A 12,541-nucleotide genomic window follows, 5' to 3' on the forward strand; every position below is an offset into this window, starting at 1 on the left:
AGACACAGCTTCCAGTTTGTCTCAGGAGGTGTTGTGGGAGTACGTTGCTCAAAAGTATCGACCAGTTGGAACTTCTTTGCCATGGCTGCAGTCTGGAACAACGCGTCTCTGATGTCAGGTGGTGCTGCTGCTGCCTCACCTGCAAAGACACAAAACACCACCATGTTACCACAAGTTACTACTACAAGCACCATGACTATCAACACTATACTATTACTGCAGCCGCCGTCACTGCCACCAACGCTGCCGCTGCAAAGTAAAATTCATTTTCTTGTGAAATGGTAGCCAAATTATTTGGTAAGCACAGAAGTATGTGTAATTGTACAATACTTATCACCTCTAGCACACTTATCACCTTTAGCATCCACAAAAAGACCAAATATGGTACATATTCAATGACGCTAACGGTAAATAGCGGCCATTTTGAAAAATGGCCGCCAAATGTGCTGCGGGGAGAATCTTGAATGCCTCCATATCCAAAATTGTTCATAATGTATTAATCCACATGTGTGCCAATTTTGGTGCTTTTAGAACAATTTGAACAATTGGTTTCATATTTCTTACTATGCCGCTGGGCTACTTGGGTCAAATTGCACTCCTTAAGATGAAAAATTTTAAGAAATTTTTTTATGCCTAAACCTTTTGGTAGGGCTAAGAACTGTGGTCCCCAGAGTTTCCCATTCATGTCAGAACAGGAAATTTAATACACCAGGAAATACTAAAGACATTGTCTCCTCGCCCTAAAACCTGTGTATCAACGTGTAACCACGGATTCTTTTTGCAAAAGAGAGACCCACAGGTTCACGTTCTCTAGAACCTGTCAGAGAACCTCCCATGCTAAAGTGACCCTTTTACCTTCCTAAACTTATCCAAGTAAATGGGATATAACCGAGTGCTTCTATTTTTGGAAAAAGATGGCTTGGTGTGGTAAGAAAAAATTTGACAGGTGGTACTGACGTTTCCAGCGATCAGTAGGTGTTGTCTCCTAGTAGACAAATTTAGCTTAAGAGGGGCTGTAACAGGTTCTAGAGCACAAAAACCCTTTGGGACTCCCTTACACACATCAAGTTTGTGCTTGCACTTTGATACACTGGCCCCAGAGCAGGTAAGACTATTATTTTTTGGGTATCCTGTTGTACTGGATTTCCTCTTCTAGTTTAAAATGGGAAAGTCCTAGGGAATTGCACAGTAGGATACATTCGTAAAATAGGATTTTTAAGTTTTCAAAACCCCCTTTGATTAGGAAGAACACCTCTCCTATTAACATAAAGACAGGCAGACCACATAAAACAAGTATTGTATGACGACTTTTCTTAGTTGTGGCAAACTGTGCACATAATATACCTTCAGACTCAAACTCCTGAATAGTTTAGCACATGAAATGCTTCAACCTTGAGGAATGTTTGAAATTTCATACCTTAGGCGTTTCCAATTCAGTATCCTCAACGTTGTAAACAATAGGCGTGAGTACTGGACTCTGAAATATGTCAAAAGTGATTCAAGATATGCAAAAAAAAAAAAAAAAATCTAATCCATCTACTTGAATTACTATAATTCCACATTAAATCATATAACGAAAAAATTGAAAAAATACTTTAGATTCCAAAAACTCCATCAAAGATACATACTGTACATCTGTTCCTGGTGTCCTGTTTAAAATCACATAAAAATTAATTGTCATTCGGCAAAACGCCTTTTCCAGGTTACTGCATTCTTTGCATAAGTAACTTCACACAAATAACAATGAAGTCAAACAAAAAAAGTCACTTCAAACAAAGATAAACAATCTTGGACTTAAAAGTCAAGATAACACCATCTCAAATTCCATATCCTGGGTATTTCCAAGGTAAAATTATTCATGTTGTAAACATCAGGGTTCAATGTTGAGCTTTGAAAAATATCGAGTAACTCAAGAATGAAAATCTTGGATAATGAACATTGACCTAAATACTGTGTTCATATAAAAAAAAAGTCTTCAGGCGCAATAATTATCTTCATGTTATATTAAACAGCACACAAAAGCTGTTAAACAAATGTTCAGTTCAAATATTTGACTAGAAATCATTCCACAAGTAACAAAATTTGATGCAGTATTACTTATTTTTTTTTCAAATTGCTTATATAGTATCTACAAAAAATTAGTTTTTGACAGAGTTTAAGTTTTAAAAAAATCGCTCAGAAATGAGACAAGTTCATCTAATTAAAGCCTTCAGCAAATACTATTAAAAGGTTCACACCTTCAACAATTCTACAGCAATATCCTTCCTGTTTCAACCAAATATCTTCCATGACATGTACTAAAATAAATGACAGGACACTTTCCTTGATTAAGAGGTGAACATTGGAACAAGGTAGGGGTTATAAACTGGACAGCTAAGCAGGAAATTATCAATGAGAATAGATAAAAAGCAGGAAAAAAACAGCACTACACTTGAGATTGTAAAGACAAAGGGACACTGCAAAGAACCTTTCATATCAGTTATCGTGTGCCTTGAAATATATCGAGTGTAATGCCCTACCAAAAAATCTACTGGGAGTGCAAGGGAAAAGGCCAGTTAGGATTACTTTCAGGACAGGAATGCATTTCAATATCTATAAAGAATTGAAATAACATAAAAAAAGTGATTTAATCTTTTCAATACGAAACGTCATGAAAAAATTCATACCTTGAGTGCTTCTATGACAGTACCCTTGTTGTTCCAGCCTACAGGCTTTTTTGGTAAGACCTGAAATAGTCTGAAGTGAGTTATGGGAAGATTGTAACTGAAATGCTATAATCCAAATTCCATAAAAATCATTCCTTTCAAAGTAAGGACATGGAACAGTTCAGTAACTTGAACATGAAAAAGTTTCATTCACCTAACTACTAGATAAATAAACTGAGCATTGCATAAGTAGTTTTATTAAGGATCTTAGCTTACAATCACCTAACAAGAGTAATGACTCTCAATGTAATATCAATTTTATCAAAATTTCAACTCATTTTAGCAAATTTATTTCATCAAGACCAAACCCATTACTGATAGGGTAATGCAAAATTCCAAAAAAAAAAAATGCCACACAACTCATCAGGATCCAAAGTCAAATCACACACAAAGTTAATGCATCTTGGAAAAATGTCTCAACACTGAAAAAAAGGTAATCAAAAAGTATATACCTTGGGTACTTCTGAGATGGTACCTTGGCTGTTCCAACTACCTGGCTTTTGTGGCAAGTGCTGAAACATAGCAGAAGTGAGTAACAGTAAACTCTTAAAATAAGTGTATTACTCCTATGAACAAAATAACACTCAACTTTTCGTTTGATTAAATTTTATGGAAATGTAATGTGGTCACTTCTATCCAAAAGAAAGGAAAATTACTCAAGTTAATTTCTGTCGCTGTAATAGGCTAGAATTAACTTTAAAAAAAAAAAAAACTGGTTTTAGATATTGCACATTTACATCTACTGTAATATCTATATTCTTACCCAATTGTTTGACTAATCAACATAAGTCATTATTTGGTGTATTGAAAAAAAAAAGACCATCTAAGGTTTAAATGCAATATGCTGGCTGTCTCAGAGAAAAGCTTTGCGAGATAAATCCTAGAGTAATAAGATGCAAACATAAACTTCCTTAAAGCGCAATATTTCATTAAATATTTTTCCTACATCCTTTATTGAGGTGACAAACTATGGTCCTTAAGGATTTTCCTACGAAGCCTACAAAAGGGAATCAAATACATGATATACACAAAGAAATATTATTTTCCCTACCCTAGGACCCGTTTATCAACATGAGAGGAAGAACAAGTGTATTAAGGCAGGCAGGTCTCCTTGTTCAGGCTTTCTAGAAGACATCAGAATACTTCCTATACTAAACTTCCCCCTTTCTACAATTACAAAAGCTGTTCATTATCTTACGATCTTCCTTATTAAGAAGGGCAGTGTGAGCACTGCACTTTCCTAAACTTTCTTAGTAATATCCAGAGCGTTAGAAGTTGGTTTGGCCATAAGGTGTTACAAACTGGTATATCCAAATCTAAGCATAGCTACATGCGTATATAGTCAGCCCTTAATATTCGCACGTTCTCTCTTCGTGGAATCGGTGATTCTCAATATAGAGAACCATGTAACCTATTAAATAGAAAACAAATCATGTATTCGCGGTTTCATATTAAGTACTCTCTTGGACCAAAGATTTAAAACCAACCGCTTTCCTTTGTATCCGGCATGATTTGTACCATTTCTCTCTCTGGTAGTAGGTTGGCTAGGGCACCAGCCACCCATTGAGATAATACCGCTAGAAAGTCATGGGGTTCCTTAACTGGCCAGACAGTACTACATTGGATTCTTCTCTTTAGATACGGTTCACTTTCCCTTTGCCTACACATACACCAAATAGTCTGGCCTATTCTTTACAGATTCGCCTCTGTCCTCATACACCTGATAACACAGATTACTAAACAATTCTTCTTCACCCAAGGAGTTAACTTCTGTACTGTAATTGTTCTGTGGCTACTTTCCTTTTGGTTAGGGTAAAATAGACTCCTCAGCTATGGTAAGCAGGTCTTCTGGGAGAAGGGCACTCCAAAATCAAACCACTGTTCTATAGTCTTGGGTGGTGCCATAGCCTCTGTAACATGGTCTTCCACTGTCTTGGGTTTGAGTTCTCTTGCTTGAGGGTACACTCGGGCACACAATTCTCTCCAATTTCTATTCCTATGGTTTTGTTAAAGTTTTTATAGTTTATATAGGAAATATTTTAATGTTGCTACTGTTCTTCAAGTATTTAATTTTTCCCTGTTTCCTTTCCTCAATGGGCTATTTTCCCTGTTTGGGCCCCTGGACTTATAGCATTCTGCTTTTCCTACTAGGGTTATAATTAAGCAAGTAATAATAATAATAATAATAATAATAATAATAATAATAATAATAATAATAATAATAATAATAATAATAATAAGGGCACAACAGCCCATCTCATACTGAATCAGCCTCAGTCTCGCATTGTCTCTCTTCGTGTGAGGATCTCTCACTTCAGTACTTTTTGTGCAAAATCTTGTTGTGATGTAAAAACCCGTACATATCCAGTCTGTTTAGGGTGATTTTAGTAAAACAGGAAATACATACATTACACTACATGCGCCAAACAATCGACAGCTCAAAAGTTACATCATACTTCAGACTTACTACGTAGAACTTTGTACATAATAGGTTAGTGGTGTTGTACTAGTACTTTTTCTTTTAAATTTTATTGTTTTAGTGTGTTCATTAAGTATTGATGTTATTGTTATATTATCTACTTTACAATACTGTATGTGAAATACCATACTTAACAGCTGCCTAAATGTAAGGCGAGTTTGAATGGTTCAAGTTGAACTGCCAAAAACAGTGATCACTTACTTAAGCTGTACTGTAGTGATACTACTGCTCATATATTACAGTAATATACACTACAGTATCGGCAAATATCAAATATTGTTAGATAGGAACCACAATGTTTTGTTGTTACGGTACGTATTAAATGTATATTTAAGTGTGGCAATGACTCAAGTTATGTGTGCCATCGTCTTACCATACGCATGTACTGTACAATTACTGAATTGTTTTATTTCATTAACACAATATTTATACTATGATAGAAACAAAGTAAAAACATTATTAGGCAGTACAGTGGGTTACACAGTACAATACGTTAGTCAACCATGCGTAAGCAATGGCCAGTGAGTTGGTAGATTAGGAGTTAACCAACCATCACCTTAGGGTAACAAGTATTAGCGGATTCTTGCTTTTCACATCTTTCTTTGTTACCTAATCCCTGTAAATAGGAAGGGCTGACTGTATTGTCCTTAGCTCAATTACGGCAAAAAAGGCGGATCCTCAACTGGGTCCCCCAGCAGATTGGCCTTGACAGACATCTATAGTCTGCTCTCCAAAGATACTATATCTTGTGTTAAGTGGGTTGACTTATTAGTTTTCTATTTATATGAGGTAAAATACTGTATGGATTACTTTCTTACTTAGTGCTTATAAGTAACTGAACATTAAGGTTTTCATATCTACCTTTTCATACCCGGCTACTAGTCCTTGGGGACCACACAATACATAACCATTAAAATTACTTCTTAACACATGATAAACCAGTACAGTATTTAGATGGGTACTGTGTGGTCCATAAGACCATTTTACCTCCTTATACTCTTGAAGGGAGGTGGGACATAAATAAGGCCTATTATTATCAGATAAAGATGGCTTCCAATGATAAAGTACCCAGATGATGTTACCCTCTTCCCAGATTAGTGATGCTCCTCAATGGGGGAGGTGTCTCCTAGAAAATGAATTTAGCTTAAGATGTGCTGTGGTGGGCTCTGGAATCCTCATAAACACTAGTTATGTTCTTGCACTTTGATACACTTGATCCAGAGCAGAGAACACTGTTTTGTTGGTATATCCTATTCTATTGGATTTCCGCTCCTAGCCTAAAATGGGAAAGTCCAAGGGGACTAAACACTCGGCTACCTCTGTGAAATAGGTTTTTTCATTGTTCAAAACCCCTTCTAATCAGGCAGAACACCTCTCCTATCAACAAAATAAGACATGCAGACCACCTAATGTACCTTCAAAGACTCAAAATCTTGAATAGTTTTAGTTCATGAAATGCTTCAACCTTGAGGAATGTCTCACAAATTTCATACCTTAGGTGTTTCTGAGGCAGTATCCTCAATGTTGTAAAAAATAGGCTTGAGTACTGGACTCTGAAACATGTCAAAAGTGCTTCAAGAAAGAAAATATTTTCCCTTGCTGAAAAGATGTATAAAAACAGTAATTTACCCACTGAAATATGACATTAACTAACGAAATAAACATAATAATTACAAAAGTAGCTTTAAATTCCTATTTCTGCCTCCAAAAACCTCCCTTTGAGATAAAGTTTTTTTCTGGTTTTCTGTTTAGGATCATTTTCTAGGTTATAACATTCTTTGCACAAAAAGTAACTTCAAACAAAGATGAACGACCTTATAGATAGAAGTCAAAGAATTTTTTTAAATTAAGATCATCACACATATCATACTAAGGTAATTCCAATGTTGAATCCTTACTGTTTCAAATGACAGGCTTCATTGTTGAGCCCCAAAACTGTCATAAGATACTCAAGACGAAAAATCATGGAAAATGGACATCAACCTAAGTACTTTCTTTCTATCAAACGATAGGTCGTTATCTTCACATCACTATATATAAAACAGCAAACAAAAAACAAACTACTACACAAGTGTTCAGTTCCAACACTTGCCTATAAATTATTTCACAACAGATAACACACATTGATGCAGTATTATTTGTCATTTTGATGAATTTTAACTCTAGGTCACATTGATTACAATATATCTACAAATTCCAGGTTTTTGACAGTGTTAAGTATCAAAATAATAAATTCCAATATGGTACTTATATTCTGTTTTCAACAACTCAGATTCCCCAAGGCTAAAATAACTAAAGATTCAAATCAACAGTTCAGCATTGAGCAAAGACTATCAAAATTTTAAAGCTTTGAGCAAAGATTATTAAGATATTCATCCCTTTAGCAATTCTACAGCAATATCCTTCCTGTTTTAACCAAATAGATTCCATGACATGTACTAAAATAACTGACCTGACACCGGCTTGAATAAGAGGTGAACTTTGGAACAAGGTACTGTAAAGATAACGAAGCTGGAGAGCTAAAAAGGAAATTACCAATTTCATATGATGAAGAGCAGAAGAAAACAGCACAGCACATGACATGGAACACTGCAAGGAACCTTTGGTATCAGCTATGGGGTTCCTTGCAAAGCAAAATGTGAGTGTAATCACCAATCTAAATATCTATTGAGAGTAAAAAAGTTTACTTTTAAGAAAGGAATGATTTTCAATATTTGTAAAAAATTTGAACTAATTACAATACCAATAAAAATCTAAATAAAACAAAAAGTAATTCAAATTTTACAATTATATAAGAAAGATCATGACAAACTTCATACCTTGGGTGCTTCCAAGACAGTACCCTTGTTTTTCCAGCCAACAGGCTTTTGTGGTAAGACCTGAAATAGTCTGAAGTGAGCTATGGCAAGATTGTAATTGTAATGCTATACAGTAATCCAAACTAAAACATTTCTTTTACACCAAGGGCATGCAACATTTCTGTAAACTGAATACGATAAAGATGTTTCATTCAGATATCTATCTAGAGTATATACTCGCGAAACGTCCAATCTCGCATGTAGTGCGACCACCAAATTTATACCCATAACCAATTATTTCTTCATGTATCATACGAGTTTCCTTTTTGAGAAACCAAATTACAATAGACTAAAGTCTTTACTCCATTTCTTTACCTAATCTTCTACCTCATCAAATTATGAAAATAAGAGAGAATGATAAATGTATCATTGGCAACATTATATTTGTTGCATAAGTGCATACAGCAAGAATAAAAACAAAGTATATAACAGGCTGTTTTATCATGAACAATAGAATCAAACAACAGCTAGAACTTTGGACCATTGTATCGAACAACAGATATTACTATGAACAATTGAATCAGATAACCGCGGTGTTATGATGAACAGTCAAATCAGATAACAACCTGTTTTATTATGAACAATTGAATCGGATAACAGCAGTTTTGCTAGGATTTTAACCATTGTAGGACAGTAAAGAAGTGCCATAGTTATGTTACAAAGTTAGGCAGAATAAGATCGATATATTTTTACATTATACCTTTTAACCTACCTAAGGAGAACAGATGCTCAAGGAAATATACTGCTAAGGTATAAACAACAACCTTTAGATGAAGGTGAGAAAACAATACTCATACCAATCAGGCTATTTGGATTCGGGGTAAGAAGTGTCCGAAACTGGAGAGAACAAAGAAAAATTGGTGGAAACTCCTCCTTGCAAATATGCAAATCACAGAATTAAATTCTAATGGTAGAATTTAGAAGATAACTAGGCAATGGGTGATGTGTGTGGAATCTGAGAAAATTGTTTTGTTGTTACAATCTAAAAGCAGGCTTTATGAAATGTGAGAAGAAAAATTATCATTCCTGAGTTTATAGGAGGTGCCGGATGGTGTATTCGGCTCATGGAAAGGTAAACTAAATTTCAAGAAAACCAAGAGTACATAGACGAATTTTATATCTTGTGTACGATGCAACCCCCTTGAAATTAGCTTCAAAATTAGTCTTCAAAAGTCACATGATACGCAAGTATATACAGTAACTACTATACAAGTGAACTAAACATAGCATAAGTAGTTTAATCAGGGATCTTGGCTCACACTTCACCATATTAAAAAAAATCAAGTTTATCAAATTCAAAACTATTGCTGATGGGGTAACAAGCAAAACCCATACAACTCTTCAGGATCCAAGGTTAAACCACGCACACAAAGTTAATGCATCTTGATATAATATCTCAACATTAAAGAAAGGTCATCAAAAAGTAGATACCTTGGGTACATCTGGGACGGTACCTTGGCTGTTCCAACTACCTGGCTTTTGTGGCAAGTGCTGAAATATTTCAGAAGTGAGTCACAGTAAACCCTTAAGAAGTGTATCACTCCATTAAATAAAAGGTTACTTTACTTTAATTTTTTTTTAGATGATATTTCATGGAAACATTATGTAGCAACTGTTATTCAAAAGAAAGAAAAATTAGAAAAAATATTATCTTTACTGTAATAGGACAATGAATGAATGATATAAAGTTTTCAGGCATCCTGACATCTAAAATAGGACAAAATTAACTTCCAAAAGAATTTGGTCTTGGGTATTGAACTTTTACATCTACTATTTATATTCTTACTCAACTGTTTAACTGATTAAGATGGTCATTATTTTGTGTATTGAAAAAAGACCATCTAGGGGAATAAATTCATTATGCTGACTGTAATGCTGTCCCAGGCAAAGGCATTGCAAGGTCAACACTACAACAAAATGTTGCAAGCAATGGATAAACTTCCGTAAGGTGCAAGATTAATTATATCTTTTTTTAGTCTTTATTGGGTTAACAAACTGTGGTCCTAAGATTTTCTCAAGGAGGCTATTACTGTTTTCTCTGTCCTAGTACCCTTGTATCAACATGTAAGGAAGAACTCAAGTGTAACAAGGAAGGCCGAGTCGGCCTTCCTCGTTACACTTGAACCCACCAAAGCACTTCTTGTGATAAATTTATCTGGTAGCAGACACTACTGACTAAGAAGTACAATCAATTGCCAGGTAAATGGTAACACCTTCATCGTTTGTTTACCAAGGGTAACCCTCTTTTCCCAGTTGCCATATGTGCAACCTGAAGTCTTCTTTTAGCTCTCGTCATTGAGGGGTAAAAAATTACCCCCTCAACTATTACACCAAGTACAATAGATTTTCAGAGTTACAGTTAGGAGAGTTTAATGGATGCCTTGCCTTGTCTTTACTTGGGCAAAGGTGGTACAGTGGTTAGCATAGCTGCTTTTCCAGCAGTTAACACTAGTTTTGTTCCCGACAATCACAAATGGGTAGGTGATAACTAGATAATAGTTTTCTCCTGTTTTTTAGTGGCTAGGAAAGCAGAATTTGATGAAAAGCAGATGCTTTCTTTATTAAGGTTTGCCTTGTCCTAGTTGCAAGTTGTAGTTTTCTCCCAACTAAATCACAAATACTGCACAGGCTTGGCAGTTACTGATTAAAACACTTTCTTGGATGCTTTCAAGAACTTTGCCAAAGAATAAAATTTGACACTGGATGGCAGGTCTTGGCTGCCTGATATCCATTAGGAGTGGATATCAAGGAATTTTGTTTTTCAACTGTCTCACTCTCCTTGTACTGACCCAATATCGAAATCCTTGGTGGACAGAGCTCTGAATAATGCAGAGGCAATAGGTACTGAGCCAATAGGTTTGTTATGGGGCAGCATTACCGTAACATACATATATTCAGAAATTATATTTGAGGAATGTCTCACAAATTCATACCTTAGGTGTTTCCGAGGCAGTATCCTCAATGTTGTAAACAATAGGCTTGAGTACTGGACTCTGAAACATGTCAAAAGTGCTTCAAGAAAGAAAATATTCTCGATTGCTGCAAAGATGTATAAAAACAGTAATTTACCCACTATAATATGACATCAACTAACAAAATAAACATAAAAATCAAGAGTCCCAAGGCAAAACCCATTTTCTAGGTTATAACATTCTTCACACAAAAACTAACTTCAAACAAAGATACATGACCTTATAGATAGAAGTCAAAGAATTTTTTTAAATTAAGACCATCCCACATATCATACTAAGGTAATTCCCATGTTGAATCCTTACTGTAGCAAATGACAGGCTTCAGTGTTGAGCCCCAAAAATGTCATAAGATACTCAAGACCAAAAGTCATGGAAAATGAACATCAACCTAAGTACTTTCTTTCTATCAAACGATAGGTCGTTATCTACACATTACTGTATATTAAACAGCACAAAAAAAACAAAAAACTACCAAACAAGTGTTCAGTTCCAACACTTGTCAATAAATCATTTCACAACAGATAACACACATTGATGCAGTATTATTTGTCATTTTGACGAATCTTAACTTTAGGTCACATTGATTACAGTATATCTACAAGGTTCAAGTTTTTGACAGTGTTAAGTATCAAAATAATAAATTCCAATGTAATACTTATATTCTGTTTTCAACAATTCCGATTTCCCAAGGCTAAAATAACTAAAGATTCAAATAAAAAGTTAAGCATTAAGCCAAGACTATCAAAATTTTAAAGTTTTGAGCAAAGATTATTAAGAAATTCATCCCTTTAGCAAATCTACAGCAATATCCTTCCTGTTTTAACCAAATAGATTGCATGACATGTTCTAAAATAATTGACCTGACACCAGCTTGAATAAGAGGTGAACTTTGGAACAAGGTAAAGGTAACAAAGATGGAGAGCTAAGAAGGAAATTACCAATTTCATTGGATGAAAAGTAGAATAAAATAGCAATGCACATGAGATGCTGGGGTTGAAGGGACACTGCAAGGAACCTTTGGTATCAGCTATAGGGTTCCTTGCAAAGCAAAATGTGAGTGTAATCACCAATCTATATATCTATTGAGAGTACAAAGTTTACTTATAGGACAGGAATGAATTTCAATATTTGTGAAAAATCTAAACTAATTCCAACACCAATAAAAATCTAAATAAAACAAAAATTAATTAAAATTTTACAATTTTATAAGAAAGATCATGACAAACTTCATACCTTGGGTGCTTCCAAGACAGTACCCTTGTTTTTCCAGCCTACAGGCTTTTTCGGTAAGACCTGAAATAGTCTGAAGTGAGCTAGGGAAATATTGTAATTGTAATGCTATACAGTAATCCAAACTAAAACATTTCTTTTACAGCAAGGGCATGCAACATTTCAGTAAACTGAATACGATAGAGAGTTTTATTCAGATATCTATCTACAGCATATACTCGCGTAACGTCCAATCTCGCATATAGTGCGACCACCAAATTTATACCCATAACCAATTATTTCTTCATGTGTCATACG

General features: G+C 34.9%; 1 protein-coding gene across 50 annotated transcripts in view; it reads right to left on the reverse strand.

Moving 5' to 3' along the window:
* LOC137647080 (calponin homology domain-containing protein DDB_G0272472-like) overlaps positions 1–12,541 on the reverse strand; it is a 216,226-nt gene that overhangs the window by 116,336 nt on the left and 87,349 nt on the right. For 42 of the 50 annotated variants that reach the window (XM_068380251.1, XM_068380280.1, XM_068380266.1 and 39 more), the window contains 8 exons: positions 12,248–12,307; positions 10,976–11,035; positions 9,474–9,533; positions 8,004–8,063; positions 6,678–6,737; positions 3,158–3,217; positions 2,667–2,726; positions 1,418–1,477 (listed from right to left, as the gene is read on the reverse strand). In XM_068380251.1, the coding sequence (XP_068236352.1) occupies positions 1,418–1,477; positions 2,667–2,726; positions 3,158–3,217; positions 6,678–6,737; positions 8,004–8,063; positions 9,474–9,533; positions 10,976–11,035; positions 12,248–12,307 (480 nt within the window). The remainder of the gene's footprint in view (positions 1–1,417; positions 1,478–2,666; positions 2,727–3,157; positions 3,218–6,677; positions 6,738–8,003; positions 8,064–9,473; positions 9,534–10,975; positions 11,036–12,247; positions 12,308–12,541) is intronic. The other 8 variants (XM_068380253.1, XM_068380252.1, XM_068380258.1 and 5 more) reach the window with 8 other exon arrangements.

The sequence above is a fragment of the Palaemon carinicauda genome, chromosome 9 (genome assembly GCF_036898095.1).
Source record: "Palaemon carinicauda isolate YSFRI2023 chromosome 9, ASM3689809v2, whole genome shotgun sequence".
NCBI lineage: Eukaryota > Metazoa > Arthropoda > Malacostraca > Decapoda > Palaemonidae > Palaemon > Palaemon carinicauda.